Raw genomic sequence first — 24,311 nt, forward strand, 5'->3', positions numbered from 1 at the left:
CCCCCACCAGAGACCAGCGCTCGCTGTGCACACCCCAGCCAGCTGCCACCACCGCACAGAGGTTGGGGTTTAGTGGAAGCCCAGCACAGCTCAGAGCAGGCAGCACGGCCCCGTGCGACCCTTTTCCAGCCGAGGCTCCTGCCACACGCTGCTATCCAACAGATGCCACCAGGACACGGTGCTGGCACCAAATCACTGCTCAATGGTGGCAGCGAGCAGAGCTCGGGCTGAGGGGGGGGGATGCAGCAGCTGCATTCCCCGGTGCTTAGCTCAGTTTAAGGAAAAACCAGCGGGGAGTTCGTTCCTGCCTCGAGCTGCAGCCGTGACACGAGTTCTTCGAAGGAGGAATTAAAAATAGTGCAGGGCGATTTTCTTTCTTTCCAAAAAAAAATTTAAAAAAAAAAAATTACAGCTTCTGGGAAGCAACGACTGGCCACGGGTTGTTGTCAGGGCTACCTGTGGCTGTGTCAGACGTGCATCCTCCTGGCGCAGGCTGCAGGAGCAGCACCGCTGGCCAGGCCTCAAGGACACGGCACACACGGGGCCGGGGAGAGGCCAGGCCCCCGCGTTTGCCAGCAAATGCACAAAGTCACGTCCGCCCCCGGCGCCGCGGGGAGGATCGGGGTTTGTCTCCGCTAACAGCTTGTCGGAAAGCAGCGCCGGCACCTGCGGGTCTCTCGGGAGGGGATGAGACGTGCAAACTTGCCTTCAAGGGCACTCAACGACAACACGCTCGCAGGAATCTGGCTCGTCCCGAGCTCCCTGCAGGTTTCGGCCCCGGGCTCCTGTGCTGCAGGCTCGGGCAGCAGCGCCCTGCCGCCGGGACCAGGCTGCAGTCGGATTTGGGGTACTGCAGCACAGCAAATACTGACTGCCTCTGGGATTTCCAGCACTGGCCTGGCTCCCCGCTTCTTCCAGGGGATGAACTCTCAGCGTATGTACCCCAAACTCTCAATATGCACCCAAAGCCTTTAGGAGAGAGGCTGTTACAGGGTGGCTGGGCTGCACCCCTGGAGCGTGGCCGTCCTCAGGATGAGTCCCCAGAGCCTGCTGGGTGCTGTGCGAGGCTGCTCAGCCCACACCTCACTCCTCACTTCACCCAAGGTCTGGCATTTGTGGGCTTCTCGTTGCTCGTGGGAGCGAGGAGCAGATCCCATCGACTCCTGAGTGCTCCACGGGGCCACCTCTCACCCCCGCTCGCCCCACAGGACAGGCCCAGTTCCCTGGTGGCTCTCTCCTGGTGACCGAGGAGCTCCCGACCTGCTGTGCAATCCCCGTTGCACCTCCAGAAAGTGATCCCAGTGGTCTGTAGCCCTCCAGGAACGCTGTCTTGTGCTTCAGTCTCGTTGTGCCCCTGAGCTGCTCACGCTGGCAAGCAGGGCAACGCTTCCAGCAACAGCAAACCTGTGCGTGGGAAACCCTGAGCCCAGGTGGGGGAACCAGACCTACACCAAAACCTACAGAATTCCTATAGGGACACCGTGGGATGGGGAAGCCTCCACGCCAGGAGGCTCAGAGCGGGTATTTCAGCCCTGCAGGTGAATTTGGTGGAGAAAACCTGAAATGGAGCAGGGCCACTGGTGCACCTGGGCAAGTCGAGTGTTTTCCTGCTTCACCTGAGCCACATCACGAACCCTCAGAGCCTTCCCCTGGGGGATTTCTAACAGCAACTGTTCGCCTGAGAAAAAGAGGGGAGAGAAGTACTTTTGGCACTAAAAATTCAAGGCCAAGCTCCTGTTTGTTTTCCAGGTCTCTTCCCACGGCTGCAGCCCAGGAGGGCCCTCGTGTCACACTGTCCCTGTAGAGGACACAGGCCAAGACCACGACCAAAAACCAGGCTTGAAGGAGCACGCTGGGAATGAGCAGAATTATCATTATCATCAGTCCTGCAATCCTTCCCCCTCGTGGACCGCAAACAGGCCAGAACAAACACCACCAGACATCCCTCCCGACCTGCCAGGTCAGCAAGGCCGGCTGGCTGACCCCCAAATGTGCCCTCAAGAACCTGTGGAGCTCCTACGAAAGGCATTTATCCCCCCTTCTGGGCTGGGGGTGGTAGGAGTGACACCAGGGGGTGAAATGAGTTTGTAGGGCCGCAAAGCGAGCGCCTAGAGGAGAGCCCCAAGCGGCGAGCACAGCGCTGTGCTCGGGTCCCCACTGCCCCGGGAGGAAGGGCAGCAGCTGCCCCTCCAGATTCCAGCCCTCAGGGGCTTCTCCACCGTGCCACTGATTCCCCTGGTGACACAAAACACCGTGCCCGGCCAGCCCAGGGCTCCAGCTCCCCGTGTAAGCAGCGGGGCGCGGTAACGCATCCACCTGACACTGCACAGGCCATGCAAAGAGGCTGAGCAGAGCGGAAGGGAAGATTCCCATTGTCTGTTAGCTTCCAGGGCTCAGATTACAGCAAACTCCTGCTCACCCTCCACGATGTTAGCACAGATTTGGCCCCCCCGCTCGGTGAAATTCACCCCCTTCTGCCAACGGGAATCCAGCCCCACATCAGCAGAGACAATGAGAGTCTTCCCTTCCCCAGCACCATTCCCAAGACAGACATTGCCATGCACGAGACCAATTACCTATTCATTTCAAGATCATTCAGGCGAGCAGAAAGATCCTCAAGGCGGTTGATTTGTTTGTGGCACTGGCTACAGTAAAACTCAAATGCTTCATCTGCGATAATGCTGTGCAGTTTCGCAGCGAGCGGATTGGTGCTAGAGAAATCACAAGTGTCATTTCAACAGGACAGAAGGGAATCATCCGGCTTCGTCTGTGGCTTCCACAAGCTGAGGGGGGAATCTCTGGGCAGGGGTTTTGGTCGGAGATCCAAGACTTGCAATTAAAGTCTGAGGGCAGGTTGGGTTCCTTCCCTGCTTTCATTTCAGAAGCCCAATTTCTGTGCATCTGGAGTTAGTACGAGTTAGCAGGAGCTCCACCACCGTCCTCCTCCCAAAATAAAGGGAGGTGTATGGCAGCTGAGCCTGGCCAGGTTCCAAACCCTGTGCCAGCCTGGTCTAGCTGGGTCCTGGGAACACCGGCCAACCCACGGGACTACAAAGTCCACTTTCCATCACAATTTTCCAAGCAACCTGTCTCAAGAGGCCCTACAATCATCCTGGTTTGCCCCGTGAAATGCAGACTGGGCTCACACGCGGTGCCAAGACCAAGAGCCAAGTCCTTCGCTCGGTCACCGCTTTCCAACAGGACCACCTAAAAATAGAGCAGCTGTGCTGCTGAGGACCCACACTGAGGGTAACGCACACTGGGGTCAGATTTTCACTTCAAAGAGCTTCCCCCTTGAAGCTAAGCTCATAAAAAGGTGGTTGCAAATCAGTTTTGTCTTGCTTTGGGGCCAAATGAATGCCACAAATCCTTTCTGCGGGCAAACACGCTTCTGGAAGCCACAGACTTTAATCAAAGCAAGGTTAATAGTGAAAAAACAAAGCAGTTCAATAGGAAAGACAGGTAAAGGTGTGAGCAAACACAAGCAAGCTTAAAACCAAAAGATATCTGGAAAGGACTAGTCAACCCCATGGTGCAGACCCACACTTGCAAGTCCTGACCCGGGAGATGCTGAGGCTCCCCCCAGGAGGGGTGTTCCCCCCAGCACCTTTGCATAGCCTCTCAGGGACTTTTCCTGGGGGTGTGGGGGGGGTCAGCAGCCCCCCTGGGGTCAGGTTTCTGAGTTTGTGCCATCTGTGCAGTATTTCCGAGTCCCCTCAGATCAGGCAAGTGGACCACAGCGCATGCTGCATTGCTCATCTCTTCCCATTCCTGCAAAAACGTTGAAAAACACCCCCCTAGCCTCTAGGGCAGGTTCAGTCTCAGGAAAGTCTTTATCCACCAGCAGTCACTTCAGTTGCTCAGGCTTTGCAGGGGGCAGAAGCTGGCAGCAGCCCTGCGGTACCCAGAGGGAGCACCTGAGAACGAGCCGCTGATGAACCCCGGGGAGCAAACCTGGGGTGCAAACCCGGCTCTGACAGGCACTAATCGAGGTGGGGAAAGCCATCAGACAAGAAGCATTAGGAGAATCTGCAGGTATTTGCTGTGTAAAGGTAGAGCTGGCCCCTGGCTGCGCTGGTTCCTTGCCAGCCGGGTGGGTGAGAGCTGAACCCCACCACGCCTCGGGGCATCCCCACCTCCCGCTGGCAGCGAGCTGCCACCTCCTGCATCACACGCAGCCCTGCTGCCTCCTTCCTCTGCCTCGTGGGGTAACATTTGCCTTCAGCAGCTCGTCCAGCACTTAAGGAGCTCGTCCAGCACGTGAGGAGCTTGTACTTCCAGTCGCCGTCCTTCTCTCGCCAAGCGTGGCAGGGAGACCTCGCTCCTACCGGCTGAATGCACCAAAAAAGAGGTGGGAACCCAAGAACAGGGATCAGAAACACGCACACCAGGGCTAAGCAGGAAAATGCAATACCCCACAGCCTTCCCCAAGGCTCTTGGTGCTTGCATTAGTCCTCTTGTGAAGGTCTGGAGCTGTAGCAGGAAAATTTGTCACCGTTATTCCTGTTCAGAGGCTCTGGTAACATGAAGTGGTGTGTGGCGATGTGACCGCTTACAAGAGATGCTGGTCCTCCTATTCAAACCTCAGCAAAAAAAAAAAAGGCACATCTAGGCCAGTGACATCCCGTAGTGCTTTGTAAGGTTTCGCTGTGTGTAAAGGCACTGGGGAGGCAGGGCTTTGTTCAGAAAAACAGCACCTGCTTAGAGAAACATCAGCTAAGGACCTTCGTGCACACAACGATAATCCCAGGTGAAGGCTAGACCTGAACGGCCACGCGCCCCCTGAACCTCTCCAGCAGAGGAGAGATGCTGCAGAGGCAGGACCCAAAGAGAGGGCAGCACGGGGAAGAGAGCGCCCTGACAGAGCAAGGGCTGGGCACCGTGAGCAGAGGTAACCTGGGAGCTCAGGACTGGTATTAAAGAAAAAAAAATAGCGGTGTGCAAAGCTATTTTAGTTGAGTATTTCATTGCCAGGAGGCTTTTGGACTGGGCTGGAGGCCTACACTCAAGGAGAAACTCAACACCAAGGCTGGTTGTCAGCTCACCAAGAGCACTGTTTTCCCAAATTAACGGGTCAGCCATGCTTTACAGCAACACCTTCTACTGCAGGTTCAGGTAACATCTTCAAAACTGCTGCTGAACCAGCAAAAAGAAAAAAAAAAGTCAGCCCTGACTTGCAGCAAAATGCTGGTGTGTAGATTTGACAGCAGTTCTTCCCTTTCAGCCCCGTGCAAGCAGAATTGCCCAAGCTCTACAAAGGCCTTTGGGAATCTCGCAAAAAAGCAGGTAAGCAGGGAAAAAAAAAAATTGTAACAGGTTTGTACTGCCGCAGAAAGTCACACATCACCCCAAAGGAAAAAAAAAAGCATCTTCTGGTCTTCAGTGTGGGCGTGTGGCAGGCAGGGAGCACTCCTGCCCCGCACAGACTTGTGCTGCCTGGTGGAGGAGCATGTCCCCACGTCACCTGTTGTCACAGGGGCTGCAGGTGTGCGTGACCATTCCAGCTTTCACTTTTTTTCTTACAAAATACAGATTGACTGGTTTGTATCGTCATCCTCAGTCCACCCTGCATGGGCTGGAAAACCCACATGTGCCTGGTTTCAGACCCTAACACGAGGAGTGCAAGAAAACACTTTGGCCTCCTTCCTGCCCCATGAATCCCTCAGGCTGCCTAGAGGAGCAAGCCTGCAGCTGCTTGTGCAAATCCAACCAAGCATCCTATCAAAGCCAAAAGGAAAAAAAAATGAAGCTATCCAACAGGATTGGGGATAAAACTCCATGGCAGTTTTCTCTAGCAGAATGCCGTGCGAGGAGCCACATCCCCAACAGAGAGGGAACGTGGCGTTGTCCCAGACTCAAACTCAGAGAGCTTCCAATTGCTGCTGGACATTAGCACCTCTGGATGGGAGGACAGGAACTGTTCAGGAAAATGAAAGGCTGAAGGAGGCAGCTCATCTTCCACTTCTGAGCTGGTCACCCCACTGTATCCAAGCTTTGCCAGGAATCCCCTCTTGCAGCACACCCAAACTCACACCCACAGAGCCTGAGCGAGGACACTAAGCCAGGGAAACTGGGTAAAGCACTGCGAGTGCTGTGCTGAGCATTACCTGGGAGAGAGGAACGAGGAGCTGTTAAAGCTGCTTTCCCCGTTACACAAGCTGTCCGAGAACAAATCTGCTTCATTCCCTTCTCCATAATCCTCGAAGTGCTCCTCTCCGCTAATGACCGTAACGATGGAGTGGCTGAGGTCCGAGCCCAGGGGCAGGTCGTGTGGATGGGATCTGTGGGGACAGACAAAGATGTTATGGGGTGACCACTGCAGCAGCCTTTCCAATCAGATGCCAAACATCTGCTTCCCAACTCACATCTCCCATAACCCAGCCACTTCTGCCTTTCTGTGCCTTGAACAGGGCCGAAGGGGCAGCCCAGGCACCCCCAGGAAGTTTGCAGCCTGTTTTTTCACACCAAATCATTGTTGTTTTTTTTTTTTTTTTTTTTTCATGCAAGTTCCCCTGGCAGCTGCAAGGCAGCTCCTGGGATCTCCAGACACGCAGGACAAACCCCAAGGCCGGTGGCCGGCCCTGGCACTGCACAGACGCAACCAAAAGCACGGCAGAGGCAAAGCCTGGTGTGTCCTGAGCCCGAGCTAAACATGCTCTGAGTTATATGGTTATATGCTCTGAGCCTGCTGCGTGCTGTGTAATCCTACTGAGAGCCTGGTGTGGGGTTTGGTGCTGCTGCCCCCGGTGACACAAACCCCAGTGGTTTAGGGGCAGCTGCCGAGCCCGGCACGGCAAGGGACCTTAACTCAGCCCCTGCAGGGAGGACACTGCACGCACTTGTGGCGATTTGTAGGGATTTTTTAATGGGTTTGTAGCATCGGATCCAGAGGGCTGTGCTGCACCCAGCCAAAACATGCCCAGCATGGGCCCAGGGATGTCCCTTGCTCCGGAGGGGACGCTGCTTGGCACAGGAGACGTCGCTTCTGGCAGTACCTTTGCAGGTGGGCAGTGCTACATACACAGCCCACCAGGGCAGTACGCACCAGCAGTCCGGAATTTCCTGCCCAGGACCGCAGAGGTTTTAAAGGGAAGTTTGGGGGAAACACGGAGGGGATTTCTGAGAACCAAGCCTGAAAGCAGCCCGCGTGTCTGTGCCCCACAGGGATGTGCTCTGGGGGGACTAGCACTGCTCGCCTCCCTAAAATTCGATGCTAAAGAAAGGGGAAAAAAGCTTGATTATAAAAAACGATATTTCAGGCTAGACCCCCATCTTCATTAACTTGGAGGGGGAAAACAGACATGGGCATTGAACTGTGATCGTTGTACCAAATTAAAAAAAACAATTACTGATAAGCCATTTATGACAAATGTCTGCAGCATCTCAAGGATTTTCCCTTATCCTGCTAATAAAAACATGTCACCCCTCCAGCCAAAACAGCAGCAGATCTCCCTTTAACCACAGGAAGCCCAGCACAGCTCCTGCAGCAGGGGGGTGGCAGGAGCCCAGTCCCCCACCAGAGAGTGGTGGCACCCAGCACACCCAGAAAGCATCAGAAACCGCTCCAGGAATAGAAAGTAGAGGGGATTTTTTTAAATTTTTATTATAATTTTTTAACTCACAAGCAGAAGCCAAGCCCAGCTCTCTAAGCAGGGGCTGTGGTTTGACGAGCACCTTGCAGCAGATCTGATCGGGCACCTGGGAGCCCTCAGCCAGGGCTGCCCCGGGCACTAGCACGGGGAGTTGGTGCACACCTACAGGATCCACCACAGCAGTTGCAAGATCCAGAGCCCAGCCAATCTTTACCACACACAACCTAAATAACCACTCCAACCGCCCCACGCGTGTCGAGCTTGAACAGCCGCTGGGAAGCAGGGCTGGAGTTTTGATCCAGCCCTGCTCTGGCTGGATGGCACTTACTGACTGCTCCTGGAAGGCACCTCAGGTCTGATGGCGCTGAAACCAGCCCTCAGCAGCCTGGGATCAGGTTGCCAAGTTTTCAGTCTCCAGCCTTCCAGTATTTAAAGCAGGAGTCCAAAAAATTCCAAAACGCTTTTGCCTTGAACCTTTGGGTACCTGGAGTCTGCCCACACCTAAGACACCTGGCAATAGACACCACCTGCTTGGACAGAGCACCCAGAGGACACCCAAGGTTAGGGAAACCTCAACAACAATCTAATTAAAAAAACAAACAACTAAGCAACACGTTTTGTACCTACAGGCAGGTGAATCCGAGGCACGGCAGTTTCCCAAGAGGACGAGAGCGCACACAGGCTGCCATGGCCCCTCCAGGGACACGCTGCTGGTGGCTGGGGGCTCAGAAAGCGCTTACGCCCTGGTACAAGTGCTGCTTGGGCGAGGAGCGCGTGGCTGGCTAATCCCCTCTCTCCTCTGATCCGCAGCACCTCCGCCAGCCAGCACCCTTTCAGCCCCAGCACCACTGCCTGCTCGCGTGTCCCCAGATGTGCTTTTGGGGCGGGAGGGAAGCCCCAGGGAGCCCCCCGCTTTCTAAAAGCACAGGGAGCTGTGAGTGCTCGCCACGGCACCGAGCCTGGATGCCACGCTTTTGGCCAAAAATCACCCCACAGGTGTTAGCAGACCTCAAGCGACAGCAGCTCCAGAAGATTCAGCACAGACCCATGCTTTTGGGCCGCTGATAACAAAGCTATTCTCTCCCCTCCTGCCTTCCCAGCATCCTGGTTTCACCCCCAAAACAACTTTCCCTGCAAAATCGAGGAAGCGAGGGGGCCCGGGAGCAGTTTCGCCAGCAGCGGTTCAGACGGGGAAGCAGCTCCCTGTGCTCGGGGCACAAGTTTCAAACTAGTTGTTACAGGAGGTGGCTGCACATCAAAGGGCACGCGCGTGTTTAGGAAAAACAAGAGTACAGCGAGTTCCCCTCCTGACTTGAAAATTACACGTTACGTTTCTGGCTGCAGCGATAGATTAAAAACTGCAGGTATTTCAGGTGTTCGGAGAACTTATTTTAGAAGTTAAAGATGCTAATGAGGGTACAGAAGTTCTCCCAAGGCAAGCAAAGATTAGCTCAAAGAGATTGCCAGGCCACGCTCCAAACCAGCCTACACACAGCGCAGCCTCGTTATTATTCTTCAAGAAGAGCTATTTTGGTCTCGGTGAAGCGGCAAACACTACGAACAAGCCAACCAGTTTTGGCAAGGCAGGCTCAGCCCACTCGATTAAATCCTCGGGCTGCATCTCCCCCCGTCCCTGTCCTCTCCTGTCTGTCCCCCCTCCTGCCCCGCAGCCCCCCGCCACTGACCCATGCTCCGGCTCCTCGATGGGGTCGGTGAACTCCGAGTGCACGGTGGAGTCGATGGCGCTGTCCGTCTCCACCTCGTCGTGCATCTCGTGGTGCACCAGCGTGCTGGTGTCCTCATCCGTGAAGGTTTCGCACTCGCTGTAGGTGCTCTCCGAGCCCATGTACGCGCTGTCGGTCACCTCATTTGCCTGTTACAAGACACAAGAGGGAAAAAGCCGCCCCGTAAGGTGCTGGAGCCACGCGGTTGGGTTGCAGAGCAGGACCAAGCCCGTACGGGACAGCAGTTCTCCAGCATGAGGCATACGCCATGCCCAGGAGCTCTGCCGAGCCACCCCGTGCCTTGGCAGTTGGGACTCAGAGAGATTTTATATTGGGTTTATGGAGTCCCATAGGAATTACCTGCTGCTCCCTCAGCAGTTCCCATCACCGCTCCTTTCACCCACCCCACTGCTACAAATACACGTTATCAGTTTGAGTTCTCCACACGGAACCACCACTCAAAACCACCAGTCAGCCCTCACAGCACTTTTTCCACCCCGCTGGTAATACGAAGGCACCTCCCATCCCTCAACAGAAAACTCAGCTGCTTCATAAACCTTTACTACAGCCTCTTGTTCGCACGGCTTGCGCCACCAGTCTGCATCTTCAGGACATGCTTTTTTGGGACTGCACCTTGAATACTTTGCGCCACGTCTCCGTTACCTGCAGCGAGCCAGCGGGCTCTGGGCACTTGGTTTTCAGGAGCCCACACCACGAGCACAAAGGGCTGGGTTTTCCCAGCCCTGGCACGAGGACAGGCTGCTCCTCCCCGAGCACGGGCGGCGCTGAGCCTCCCGCACCCGCGTGTGCAGAGCGGAGCCGTGAGGCCACGAGGGAAAACCTGGTGAGAACAGCGAGGGCTGGTGGCCCAGCACTGCTGGGATTTCCCCAGGTGGTTTCAGAACAAATGAACTCAGTTGTGCCTCTGGGATCTGTCAGTGGGGGCACGGAGCTCCAGCTGGTCCCCTGTCCACGGCAGCAGCACGTTGGAGGCAGGCACTAATGCCCAAGCAAACTCCTCTTCCTCCACCAGAGAGGCACACACGGCAGCAACCAGGGCTTTTTGCAAACACATCCAAGCAAATGGCATCTTTCAGGTGGTCCTTTGGGGATCTGGGACTCAATGAGCCCCGTGGGTCCCTTCCAACTCGGATATTCTGTGATTCTGTGACGTTTCTCAGAGCCCTGCACCACGGAAGGCCAGCAGCTGGGCAGACACCACGCAGATGAACTGGGAGAAGGGAAGCTCGCGCTCGAGCCACCCGCTCCACGACCAGGAGGGCGGCACCAGTTCTTGCCAGCTCAGCACAGACAGATAGACAGCCTCTCGCAGCCACCACCCCCAGGTTAAACATGATGGAAAGCTTTACAGAACCAGAGTCCAAAGTCACCACCCGCAGAAGACGGGGCCAGCCCAGCAAACTCCACCAGACGGCAGAGGCTGCTGCAGCAAGCGCTGTCACCAACAGGGGAGGCAGTGGCTTCACCTGCCTCCCACGTGAAAACAAAAGCAATTTGCAGGGTACACCAAGTTTAGGGCAGGTCGGGCTTTGGCATGTGGGACAATGCCGTGTTGTGACACTGTTTGGGGGGACAAAAGCCATCCCCAGCTCACACTGATGCTTTGTGCAGCTCTGCTGTGTGCAGAGCGATGGGAACCCAAAGCAGCCAAGAGGGCCCAAGGGAGGAGAGCAGCCACCAGCATCTGAACATTTACCTGCCTGCTTCAAAAGGCTGCTTTTTGCCTGCTTGAAACAGATTTAAAGCCAAATTGGAAATAACTTTGCTTGCAGACTCCAAAGTAAACTCTTGTTTTTTTAAAAAAAATAAACAAACAAACAAAAGAACAAAAACCTTCCTCCTGGAAAGGTTTAAATGCAGACATACATTCAAGTGTATTCAAGAACAAAACAAAGACAACTATCGCAAAACAAACAAACAAGAAAACATGGAAACAAAACAAATCTCCCAACCCACACGCTGATTAAAAACCCACCCTCTGGAGGTTACAGTCGCTGGCCTCCCAGCACAAAGCGTAACAGGGAGCTGAACAGCTCAGCACATCACAACATCCCAATGCCCTTCAATCAAATTATTTATCTACCAAATTGCTTCAAAAATCTTATCGACAGGAAAAAATGGTGCAGACTGGCCGATGAGGGGGCAGCCAGAGGTAGCCACCAGAACAGCACAGACCGCATCCTCCTCCAGCCACACCGTGGACGTGCAGCAATTTTGTTCCTTAAAGGACGACCTGGAACACCATCTGCAAACATTCCCTGTATTTAGCAAAGGAGAAGAATGTGTTTTGCCCTGCCACATCCCACGTGGCGTGCATACAGAAACCAGAAGAGACCAGGACAGAAGTTGCTGCAGCTTCAATCACACGCAGCCAGGCAGGGCCAAAGCGAGGGCCACGGTCCAGGAGCACCTTGAGGAACAACCAGAGTGGCCCTGGCACAACCTGAGCCTGTTTCACAGCCCTGCTGTGTGCCATCACCGCTCACAAGGTCAAAAGAAATGAGCCTGAAGTTTGTTTTTGTCTTATTAAAGGAATTTTAGGAGAATACAGACTGCTACCTCGCTCCTGCATTTCCCTGGAAATAGTGGGTTTTCAAAGGATATTTTAGAAAACAGAAGTAATATTCTTTTTTCTTACAGATTAAAAAAAGTCAAACAAAACACCACCTCTACTCTATGCTTAAAGATTAAATCTTTAAGGAGGGGAGATTTACCAGTCTGTGTGTGTCCCTAGGCCAGCTGTGCTGGGTACCACAAACCATGCGACAGAAGGGATGTTCCCATTTCTGCCAAACTCACAATGCTCTGCACCTCCCTCCAACAGGGCCGGTATGTAATGGCAGTACATTAGCACGTTGGACCTCGATTATTCTCTTTTAATGCTTTTTCAATTTCAAATGCAAGAGCCTTATTAAAGTTAAACCCATGCGGTCAATGAGTTATGAGACAGGTGAAACTTTAAACAAAGTTCTCCTCCTGAGCACGAGCGTGGAGAACTTTGCTTTACATTTTATCACAGATTAAATAATTAAACCTCAAGAAAAGATGCCAGAAGGAGATAGGCAAACAAGCAGACTAGGGGAAGATATTACAGAATGCTTGATAAAGCGAAGCAAAGCAAAACCAAAACCCTATGCCCTGGGCAAAGGTGCAGCCGCAGATCTCAAAGCTCTTTTTATGGCCTCGTGAACAGCTGATTTGTATCCTGACCCCTTAATTCCCACTGCCACATCTCTCTCCTCCAGCCAAGCTTGTTTTTCTGTTCACAGGCAGAAAGTAAGAGCTTTTTTTCAGATAAAAAATCACAACACAGCAGGTCAGGCAATGCCCACTTGGCAAACACATCCATGGGGGGGCTGCACATCCCCACTGCACGCTCAGAACAGCCCAGTACCACCAGCCCCGGCCTATTTTCATTTTTAACCAAATAAAACACCCCCTGAGATGCTTCAGGTCAACCTCAGACCTTAAAATCAGGACACCACACCCCAGCCTGAACCGAAACCACGGCTTGACTGTGGTTTGTGCCCTAACGCCCACACGAGGCCCAAGCCCTGTCTGCGGCCATTTTGTTAGAGTCACCCGCACGGGATGGGCAGGGACACGTTAAGGGACCATAAAGCCCCGTCACCACTGACGTGCCCGGTCTGGTAGCCCACAAAGATGGCATGGGGAAGGCAGCTCGAGAGAGGCCTGAGGTGATGAGATGCGGCCACCACCCCCAGAGTCAGCACCGGGCGGCAGCCAGCCACAGGGACGGGCTCTGCCACACCACAGAGGCCACCACCGAAGCCACATGCGAGCCAGCGAGGCCAAACATGCAAAGCTTCCTGCTTCTGTGCCGGCTTCAGGGCGCCTGCCAGCTTTGCAGGGCGTTTTGTTCCCTGGAGGATGGGGCTCAGGAGGGCTCTGGGGCTGGCAGCCCCTGTGAGGAGCTTTAGCAGGCGGGGAGCGGAGCGGCGGCACGCGCTCAGGGGTGCTTCTGTGCTTCCAAGCACGGCTGTTGGGAAAAAGCACAGCACACCCCAGGCTCGAGGGAGCATTTGTTTGGCTGCTCTGATCCGTGACGGACAATTTCACCCGAAATACAAGCAAAACCATGAGTGGGGCGGCAGCCGGTCCCTGCCAGCAGCCTCGCCACCCTGCAGCGCCGCTGGCCCTGGCCACAGTGACTAGGAAGCTCGGGGGGGGGGGGAGGAAAAGGAAAAACAACTCTGTTTTCCCAGCAAGAGTGAGCGTATTTGTGATTCACGCCAGCTCTGAGGGACAGGTGGGGGAGAGGGATGGGTGGCACACAGCACCCTCCAAGGACACACTGTGCTGCTCCCATCCTGTGGCCATGGCCCCCGAGCTGGGAACACTGCTCTGTCCGGAGCCACAGACATGGGGCCAGGGGAAGGAGACCACCAAAAAGAGCCCCCAGGTGCTCGGTGCTGTGTCCTGCCCTGCAGGAGTGGCCTGGCCGCTGACAGTGAGCCCAGCTCAGCTCATGGTGCTGGGGACAGGCACCTGCCCAGTCACACGATGTGTTTAAATTGGCTTTACACGGATGTAAAGGGGAGAGAGGAGGCAAGTTGTGCTGGCAGTCCACCCTGAAACGCCCTGTGTCAGCTCAGTCCCGTGCACTGGCCACAGGCCAGCAGGAACCTGTCACCCACCAAATAACCCCACACTGGGGACCATCACCAGCAGCAAGGCACCAACCACTTAGCCCTGGTATTTGCCTCTTCCTGCTTATTTGGGCAATACCCACTTTGCAGAGAAGCCAGAGGGTCCTCACTGAGCTTGGGGCAATGACAATGACCCACCCAGCCTGGCACAGCCCCAAAATCAGGTTGACCCGAGCAAAGCAGGTCCAGGGCCACTTGAAAAGCTTTTGAGGCTCCTGCACTCAATGCCAGCTCTCAGGCTGGGCAAGAGAACACCCATCAGGAAACAAACAAACAATCAAACACAAAAATTACAAGATCTGGCACATCCTCCATGCCCGGAAAGCCCGCAGCCGCCGTCCTTCCCAGCCCAGCTGCCTGGGCGGACTGCAGCTACGCAGACACAGCCTGCCCCTTCCTGGCGATGCCAGGGCTTGGAGCAGTCCCCAGGACAGAGATCTGCCTCCTCCAGGACCCCAGCTCCCTCCTTATTTCATGCTAGTGCACAAAACTCACCTGCGGACACATTGCCTCTTTGCCCACGTTGAATCCAGCTCCTGCTGGGCGGGAGGAGGGAAGCGAAGTCCCGGAAAGGCTCGGCGCGAGGTTCACCAACGGAGCGGAGCGCAGGTCGCGGAACAGAGTGCCTTTTGTTCCTGACCTTCCAGCCCCCGCGATAACAATATGTGAGCTAATGCACACTCCCCTGCCGTGTGACTGCAGCCACCCGAGCTATGTGAATACCAAAATAAAAGCACGCCCCACGCGACGGCCAGCCCCGCTCCAGGTGCGCGTGCTTTCTTTCTATGTAAACCTTCCTCCAATTAAGAAGGTTAATTTCGAGGAGGGCCATTCTTGCTACAGAGGCTTCCCAGGCTTATCTCATCTTTCCTGCTGTTCCTGGTGAATATTTAAACATTAAATAACCATCTCCTTCCTTATAACAACAAATAGAAAAGTAAATAACGCCCGTCTTGCTCACTCCAGAGACCAGGAGCGCTTTGCTGCTGATAAGTGATCACCGCCGCAGTGACTCAGAGAGCAATGCAGGGCGGGTGGGGTGGGTGACTGCCACCCCAAAAGGTTGTTGCTTGGCTCAGCAGGGATACCCGGCTACAAACACGCCGCCCCAAGCTCCACCTTGCCCCCAGCCAAGCTGCTGCTTCAGCAAACAGCAGAGCCACCGGCACGGTGCTACCCGAGAAAGCGCTCTGGGTCCCCAGGACCCCCCTGTCCCCAAGCATAGGGCATAGGGACAAAGTCCCCGTCCCTTGGACCCAGAGGTTTGGGCTGTTCTGTGTATACCCACACCTGCGATCCCAACAGGGCCTGATTTCTCCATCTCTTTATTTTAGCTGCCTCTCCAAGTCCTCTTCCTTCAGACTGCTCCCTGAGCCAGCACATGGGGACAGGAACATCTCAGCCGCACGCTGCCCAGACACTGTTCCCTGATGGGCTGGGGACTGAACGCACGACCCCCCACGACGCACCCCGAGCTTGCCCCCTCCGTCACAGCAGCGATACCCTGACCGAGGAGAGCACCAACACGAGCTTCTTCAGCCAAACGTCCACAAGAGGCACAATGGCATCAGGCCTGAAGGACCTGACTCTTCTGTGGGACCCGCACGCAGCTCCGAACGCACAGAACGAGGAGCTCAGCCCATCCTGGTTCGCTGTCCTGCTCCAGATCAGGAGCACAGCTCACCATTTCTAGCACAGTTTATCTGACAGGTCCCCCAAACCTCCATCCAAAGGTCCTACCTCTCCCCCTGCTCCAAGCAATGGATCCGAGCTTTGCTGCTGATCAGAAAGTCGCTCCCTGGTGTCTATCCTAACCCTCCCCACTTCAGCTACACCCTCTCTTGCATTGTGCAGGAGATACCAAAAACCCTGCTCCTTCCCCCTACAGAAACTTCCCATCGTTGAACTTTGGTCTCCCTCGGTCACGGGAGCCAGCATAAACGAGCATTTCTTCCCATTACCTTCACAAATCACATTTTCTCATTTTCTCCGGGCTATTCTTGCTCCCCTCTGGGACACATCCTTCCTGCAGCACGGTGCCCCAAGCAGGACCTTCTGCTCCGGCAACACCAGCAGGAAGCGCCTTGCTCGATAACCAGGCGACCCTCTGTGCTCAGGGATTTCTGGTACCAAGCACAGCAGCAGCACAGTTATGGTTTAACCCGAGCTCCTGTCCTGGCTCCATCCAGATCTGCCACTTAACCGAGCGGGGTCACAGCCCTTTTACTCCCTCAGCTCCCCTGCTTGCGCTGTGGGACCTCAGGGGCCTTCCAGCACCTCTGTACCACAATGCAAGGCTCGTTGGGAGGCACCAAGCGCTGCCAGTTTTACTTTGGGAACTCTTACTGAGACAGCTTTGCCTCCTGGAGCTGCCTGATGCGCTCCTGGCCACCCCGAGCCCCGAGCGCCTGCCTCTCCGGGTCCCACGGCCATGCTCGCGGCTCAAGATAAAGCTTCAAGGTCCTTGTTTTCCAAACTCCTTCCACCTTATCTCGCACAAGGCAAACACTACGACTGGGAGCTCTTCCAACCAAGGATATTTCTCACAGCATGCCTGAACTACAGAGACACTCGTGCCCGATTTTCCCACCTCTCATCCCTTACCCTAAGCAGTGCTGAGGTCCGTACACTACATCAGTTTCCTTGGTACTTTCAAGCTGCTTCTTACAAGGTGGTCAGCAGAGCCAGATTTTGGAGTTTGATCCAGCAGTTTTAGCAATCACCGTGTTTTCTGTGCCTAATCACTGCAGATAACACCAGCTGTTCGCTTGTTTGCTGTGAACACGAGAGCTCTGCACGACCGGGGCTGCCTTTGCTGCTGCCCTGCGGGGCAGGGAGGCTCCGTGGGCTCCCCTAGGGGACAGATGGACGAGCAGACAAAGCCGCATCCATCGTGTTTCACGCTCCTGCAGTTCCTGCAGCCACCCCAGAAATTCTGAGTGCAGCAGCTCTTTACGGCCAAAGCGACGCTAATTCCAGCAAGTGACTTGAAGAGGGTTTGGTGATCACCTTCCGTTCGGACACGATGAGTTTTTGGGGTTCCCATGCACGGGAGCCTGCAGAGGCCGGTCCTACCAGACAGGGAAAGGCAGTGGTAGGAGAAGGGAAAGCCTGAGCTGAGCTGCCACGTCCTTCAAATGCTGCCTGAGGTCAGCAGCCGTGGCGGAAGGGAAACAGCTCCTAGGGCAGCCTGCAGTTAAGGAAGGGGTGCTCAGAAGGTCCATAGGGCCCAGGAGGAGATAAAACCACCCCCATGTGCCCACTGCGAGGCACAAGCCAAGAGGAGCGGTGGCCGCTGTGCCCGTGAGCTGCTCTTGCAGGCTGTGATTCAGCTACAGCTCCCCCATCACCACCGCGCCGCTCGGGTCGTGCCAGCCTTCAGTCCCCAGGCAGCCGGAGAAATTCCGCAGCGTGGATTTAAATTGCCTCCCTCTGATTTTTACACCCTTCCAGAAGCATTCAATTCAATTACTCCACATGAAAAGAAATTCCAGCTCCAACAGATGCAACAGTTTGCAGCAACCGCCAGCTCATTTCACTGCAGAAATTTCACGGCTGGGATACCCAGGGGCATCCCCCTCCCAAAACTAGACGTGGGACCCCAAAAAGGATCGCAGGACCCCACCGGGGACTGCTTTCCTCCCCAGATCCACTCCAGCTGTGCCGTGAGTTGCTCCTGAACACTGAGCCCAGGGGACAAGCTGGGGGAGAAGGCTTGCAGGGTGCACGCGTCCGGTGAGCGCCGCTGCTCGCCTGCTTAGCGCTGCTGTCCCGAGAACGCACAGCACCCCTCTGGCGGCTGCGATGCATCCTTCCTCGCTGCTACCACGGGGAGCCCCAGCGACTGCCCAGCAGATGGCAACAGCCCTGCACACCCTGCACAGCCTCACACAGCCCTGCACACCGTGCACAGCCCCACAAACCCTCACACAGCCCCGCTCCTCCTCTACACCCCTCACCTGCAGTTTCTTCTGCCCTGTTTTGCACATCTCGAGGGCCTTCCTGCCATCAGGCTGGCCCAAATCGCGAGTTGCCATGGCTGAAATGGGTGTTTGTGTTGTTTTATCACACTCCTGGCCCGCCTTTACAGAGCACAGCCTTGCACCGGCTCTGCCTCTCCTCCGACCCACCTAAGGTTACAAATCTCCGTGCCCAGTAACTCTGGCAGCACACCAAATCTTTGTGGTTTGCTTTCATTTTGGGAGAATCGTTCTGTTATCGTCTGATGCTCTGCACTGCTCCGGCGGGTTCAGCTGCCCCCAGGAGACGGGGCAGGTCGGGCAGAGGGCTCTGTCTTGGGCGCAGGGCACAGCAGGCATCAAGAAAGCCAAATCCAAATTCACCTTCCCCCCTCGCAGGGCATTGCAAAGGAGCCCCCGTACCTCGGGAGTGAGTCACCAGCACAGCTTGATGCCGCCCAGCTGGCAAAGGGAGGTGAGGATAACTCCCACCTCCCCGTTAGTCAGCAGCAAGGCTGCACCAGCCCAGCCTGGGGGAAAGCCAAAAAGGACTTGGGTGCCAGTCGGACTCCAAGGTCCTTTTGCACTGCTCTGCAGGGTGGCCAAGCCGCTGGGATTATTGTTAGGTGACGTTTCCCTGCCGGAGCAGAGAGCTGCCTGCAGCCACGGTCAGGCAGGGAGGCACTACGTGGGGCTGCCAGCAGGCACGTGGCCCCATGAGGGGATGAAGGGGATGCTGTCCCTGCCCCGGAGCTGGGTGAGCAAGGGATGAGGTTCCCTCGGCATGCGTGGCAGCGCAGCTAGGGATGGCAGGGAGCCCCTGCAGGCACCACTTGCCGAGCAAAACGCCACGTGGCTGCCGGAAGCCAGGCTCCTGCATTTCTGATCCCCTCCGAACTGCTGTCTCAGCAGAGGTACACGACCAGAAATCCTCTCTGGAAACCATTTAAGAGAGGGACTGGAGCTGGCAGGGCACAGCAGGAGCCAGCAGCTCCGTGCTCATCGTGCACAATCCTTCGCTCCCGCTGCCTGCCTCTGCGCTGCCCCAGGGCTTACGCTCTGCTCCGACGTGTGCTGGCCCTGCTGGGGACTTCCCCTAACTCCAGAAAGTCCAAGCCTCACCCAAATACAACATAAAAACACCGCGCTCTCCTCCACATCAGTTTTTGCCTACCGCCTCTCTCTCTGTCCCTGCCCTCTCTCCAAGCCGAGCTGATCACACCGGGGCTGGATCCCTGTGCAAAGCGGCAAAGCTCAGACCTCGTCTCCTGCAAGAGGCTTTTCTGCCCTTAATCGAAGGTGCAAGCAGTGGCTCTCCTTCCTCTGCAGGGCAAACGCTCGCTGAGAGACGCCAGTGCTGGATCCTCGGGGATTTCTGCAGATGTTCGAGCACCAGCAGAGGGGATGAGTCACCGAGAGGAGCAACCTTATCAACAAAGGGAAGGTATTTTCATTTAGGCTGCTTAAAGCTCTTGTTTACACTTGTTTGAACAAACATTTAGGAGAGGAGCTCTCTGTCAAGGCCTCGGCACTCGGAAGAGCCAAGCACTCGAGCCCTTGTGATTCTCCTCGGCTAAGAGGGACGAGGGCCGAAACCCCAGACACAATAACCGCGGCTGCTCTCAGCGCCTGGCGCAGCACCACTCCTCTGGGTCACCTTTAGAAGGTCCATGGACGTGACAGAAGGCCAAAAGCTGGCTGTGCCCCTAGCCCCACCACCCTGCCAAAGCCAGAGGGGCTCACCCGTGGCCCAAAAACCTTCGTGTAGAGGCTGAGAAGGAAGCGGTGGCCTCCAAGAGGCGGTTTTGCTGCCTGGTGGTCCCACGCAGAAGCTCATTTTCAAGCCCCACGCTCGCTGTGCACCACCTTGCCAGGTCTGAAACGGGGCCATTCCCATGCGAAACGCTTTTTGGTGATGCGTGGGGGGAGGTTTGTTCAGAGGAAAGGCAACGCCTTCACTTTCAGAAGGATTTTTTCCCCCCTCCTCTCTTCCAGGTGGATCCAGGCAAGGCGGAACACGTCCTGGGGACGGCCACTTGCTCCGTTTGCTGTCGTTGCTGTTTGTTCTGTTTGTTGTCTCACCATCTCCACAGCTCCCTGCTGCACCCAGCCCAGCCCAGCCTGCCGCAGGTCCTGCTGGACTCCGATGCACAGCGATGAAAACCCCTCGGCTGCAGCTCCCAGCAGGATGCCCCCTGCACTGCTCCTCTCACCCTCCCCGACACAGCTCACGCTGCCCAGGGCACGGCTCCGCAGGACAAGGGGAATAAAGTGCACGTTGGGAGCTCAGCGAAACGAGCACAAAAAAACACACGCCCCAAGACACCAGTTTATTTTTACACTCGCAACGCCGAGCGGTATTTCTCGATCATGTTCTCATTTGCTGAAATCTCTACAAAATCCTTGCAGGCTGGAGAGTATTTCGAACCACGTATCCAAGACAACAAGGGTAATTCTTCCCCAGCATATTAAACACAGACACCAACAGAGCTCTGATCTTTTCGAGATTACCCTGATTTCAGCAGCATAATCCATTGCCATCTTTCTGAAAAGGCAATTTCAGGATTCATCACCTTTTTCCTTCGGTTCACCTTGTCGTCGCAAGGAACCAGTGGCCCAGGGGCAGAAGCGCTCCATCGCGGCGGGGCACGCACCCGGCTTGTTGGTATTCCTGCCCAGAGCAGCTTGCAGCACTGACGGAGCTCATCTGTGTTAAATTAGCCCTTCGAAAACATCTCTGCTCTGAATCGCAGCGCGATCGTCCCGTGACGTAGGTCTGAGGAGCAAAAAGCAAAGCCCTTGCCTGCACGAGCACTGCGACTCGGGGCGTCACAGCTGCTGAACTGCTCAGCGCTCAGCTCGGTGGGTAAAAAAAAGCAAACAGAATAAAACCCATTTGTGACCTCGTGCAGTACAGAGGGAGGAATGTGAAAACCCACGTCCTGTCCTGCCTTCCTGCCCCCCTTCTCTATCCCGCTGTCGCTGGGTAGCTGTAACTATCCCTTACCCCCCAGAAAAAAAGAGAGCGCCAAAATTATCTTACGCCCTCTACACAAGCCGTAGACGAAGACAACGACAGCACCTCAGCCTATGGAAAAATAATCTCAGATCCAACGTGCCCTGGAAAGCCTTCTGGTGGAGGGAGGCAGGGTCACGAGCTCGTCAGGCCAAGGGAACAAGTGACCCGCTCCGGGTGGCGGTGTCAGCCCGACGCGCTGAGCCCGGGCAGCCAAAGGGCTCAGCAGAAACCGCGCCTGGCCAGGACGCACGCTGCTGGCACCGGGTGGCAAAGGGACAGCTCTGAGACGTGTCAAGCAATGGACACGTGCTTCTCGTGAGCAGGGGGAAAGGAAGTTGCCCAGAGCCCAATATATTGTCAGGAAAGTCAAAGGAATAGTTTCAGCCCCGTTATCACGAAGGCCAGGGTAACACATTACGGACTACACAAAGCAAGGACGTGCATTTACATGCAAATCTCAAAGAGCCCTTTTCAAATCACTGTTTCCAGGACAAAAACATAAAACCTAGGGTACCGAGATGAGAGTCAAAAACCCGCAGAGGAAAGCTTGAAGAAGGACGAGCAGAAGGAAGCCATTCAGTCCCCCCGGGGGACCCGAGGACCAGCAGGCCCCTGCTCTGAAGCCACCTGCAGCACCTCCTGCTCCAGGCTGTGGGGCAGAGCAGCAAGGAGGAAGCTCACAAAGCAAAGCCCCAACCCCACAGACAAGGAATGGCAGCCTCCCTTCTAGCCGGGGCTACAGGGCCCTCCTGCAGCGTGCTCCTCTGCTCAGGAGTGCAGGAGGGAACGGAGGGATGGGGACCGCAACGTCAGCAAAGGGAAGGAAGTACAGCACGTAAGCATCCTCGATCAACCGCAAGAACAAAGAGGAAACCTACAATTTGTCTTCTGCTGACCAGATGGTACCAAGTGCCCGCTAGGCCTCAGGGGCAGGCTCCCAGCTGGCTCATCCCAAAACTGGGCTCACGTTCTGCAAGGGCAGCAGCTCCAGCGAGGACACAAACGCAACCACGGCAGGCACACACCCCGCACCCAGGGCACCGCGCTCTGGCACTCTGCAAGCTCAGACAGTGCTAGCAACGAGCAGGTTTTCGCTTGGACACCGCCTTTAAATTAAACAGCACCAAGTGCTCGGTGCCAATTCCCTGGCCCAGTCACCCACAGCTGAAAGGTTTCGTCCCGACCAAGCGTTAAAATCCCCGAGCCGCGGCACAGCGAGCTGCTCCAGGAGCTGCCTCCCCCGGCACAAAGCTGATGCCCACGGGTGTTAGCAGCGTTCGTACTTGCCTCAAACGTGACGAAGTCATCAAATTCATCAGGACAGGCCGGGGCTTCCTCCTCGGGGGTATATCCCATATCATACAGCTGGCTGTCGGGGTCTGCAGAGGGAAAGAAAAACAGAATCACCGAAAGGAAACCCGCACCCCCGAACGAAGGGCAGCTTTGGGAGACGCGGCAGCAGAAGGACAAGAATTTCCTCCTGCACCCACTGGTGCCTTCGGTGTTTGGGAAGGAGCCCTGCCTCCAGGCACCCCACCTCCAGGAGGGGGGAAGGCAATTTGGGTGGCTGCTCCTGGCAGAGGTCCTACGAGGCCCTTTGCTGCTCCCACGGGGCTAGCGCCTGGATTCGTCCCCACCCCGCCATGGTCTCCGTTTCTTTTCCTGGTTTCTTCCCTATGTCTGTTTCCTGCATCCCCTTCTTCTTCTTCTCCCAGAAGGCTCTAATCCTGCTGTGGGCAGGGAATACATTAGTTCTGTGTGTGACAGCCAACTACCATGGGAACAGCAGAGAAGGCAGGCGGCACCGAAGCTGTTGTCATCTCCTGCTCCTCCCGTGACCAGCCGCATCAGGAGCCATCCTCACAGGAGGACAGGAAAATAGGAGGTTTTCAAGGAGATTTCTTAAAAAACGCATTCCTCCCACCCCCAAACACATCTGCAGCCGAGCGGGTCGGCGTTTCTCCGAGCCCTTCGCCGGAGAGAGGGCGCACAAATTCCCCGCGCTCCCTCAAGCAACAGCTAATGCCCGATCCAGCAGGCGACCCAGATCACAGCCTGGAAACACCAAATCGAGCTCAGAGGCTGCAGTCCCAAAATAAATAGCGGGCTCCAAACCACACGCCTCGGAGCTGCGAGCGCTGAGGCACCGGCTTCGTCTGATGTTGATCGACTTGGCCAGGCAAGGGGCGCCGTAATGCCGGCACTCCTGGGGAGGCTCCGCGATCACACAGGCTTTGTGCATCGCTGCTGGAGGCAGAAGACAGGAGGAGACTTCTGAATCCTTTGGGCTGGTGGCTTCCCAGCAGGCTGGCGGCGTGGCCAGACCCCTTGCAGGCTGGGAGGTGGCTACGAGCCGTGCCTTGGCCAGGCAGCGTGGCCACACGGACAGGAGCGCACACACAGCCTTCTATCTGTGGTTGGGCCTGATGGCCACCAGCAGCTCGGGGCTGCCAGAAGCCAGCACGGGGCCTGATGCAAGCCCCCAAGCCTGGGAATGGGGCTTTTGGGGCTGGACTGCAAAGCAAAATGAGGAACAAGCCAAATTAGTTTTCCAGAAGCCAGGGTACGCCGACTCGCTCTACAGCGAGCATGCCGCGGGGTGGTGGCTGCAGCAGAAGAAAGGTGCTGGAGTTGGACTCGATGGTCCTTATGGGGTCCCTTCCAACTTGGGATATTCTGTGATTCTACGATTCTGTGTGCTCTGGTTTGTGGGGCACAACCTCGCTGTCCCCACTGCTTTCCCTGCTGACAGCCCCAGGGTGAGCGGTGCCACCAGGGGGCTGTGCTCCCACCCCGGGGCAGGGAGGAGGCAACCTCAGGTTGGACAGAGCGCCCTGCAGCCTGAAATCAACTGTTCCCACTAATTACCCCTGCCTCTGCTCAGATGCGAGAGGCTCCCCGCCAACAGCTCCCCCAGGGATGGGGACAGGGACCCTCAGGGTGCGAAGCCCCGGGAGCAGGGCTCACCCAGAGGAGCCTCTGCCCGCTCCTGGGACAGCACAACGGCACTGCTGGAGGACAGCCCACCCCACCAGCACCCTGCAGCACCCCCAGAACCACCGCGTGCCCTGCAGCGGGCAGAGCCAGGCACAGGCTGCTCCTTTCTGCTTACCCCACTACCAATTATTCCTCCTCCCCCTCAAACTAGACACGTGAAAACCTGATTTTCTACAGACACAGATAAAGGTATTTATTCATCTCCTTCCTTCCTAAGGAGCTTGAAAAGGGAGGATTTACAGTCAAGAGAAGGCTTCCAGTTCCCCCTGGAAGAAGAGGCATAAAGCGTGGGCAGCCGTGGCACAAGCAGCTCCCTGCCTGCAGCCATC

At 56.0% G+C, this 24,311-nt stretch overlaps 1 protein-coding gene across 4 annotated transcripts in view; it reads right to left on the reverse strand.

Moving 5' to 3' along the window:
• LOC309883832 (rab11 family-interacting protein 3-like) overlaps positions 1 to 24,311 on the reverse strand; it is a 47,896-nt gene that overhangs the window by 13,713 nt on the left and 9,872 nt on the right. The window contains exons 2-5 of one of the 4 annotated variants that reach the window (XM_082772225.1): positions 22,273 to 22,364; positions 9,278 to 9,465; positions 6,108 to 6,281; positions 2,577 to 2,711 (exon numbers count right to left, since the gene is read on the reverse strand). In XM_082772225.1, coding sequence (XP_082628351.1) covers positions 2,577 to 2,711; positions 6,108 to 6,281; positions 9,278 to 9,465; positions 22,273 to 22,341 — 566 coding nt within the window. In that variant the 5' untranslated portion in view covers positions 22,342 to 22,364. Of the gene's footprint in view, positions 1 to 2,576; positions 2,712 to 6,107; positions 6,282 to 9,277; positions 9,466 to 14,502; positions 14,682 to 15,968; positions 16,102 to 22,272; positions 22,365 to 24,311 lie in introns of those variants that run through there. The other 3 variants (XM_082772223.1, XM_082772222.1, XM_082772224.1) reach the window with 3 other exon arrangements.

This window comes from Aythya marila (assembly GCF_965140915.1).
Source record: "Aythya marila genome assembly, chromosome: 15".
In the NCBI taxonomy this organism is placed as follows: Eukaryota; Metazoa; Chordata; class Aves; order Anseriformes; family Anatidae; genus Aythya; species Aythya marila.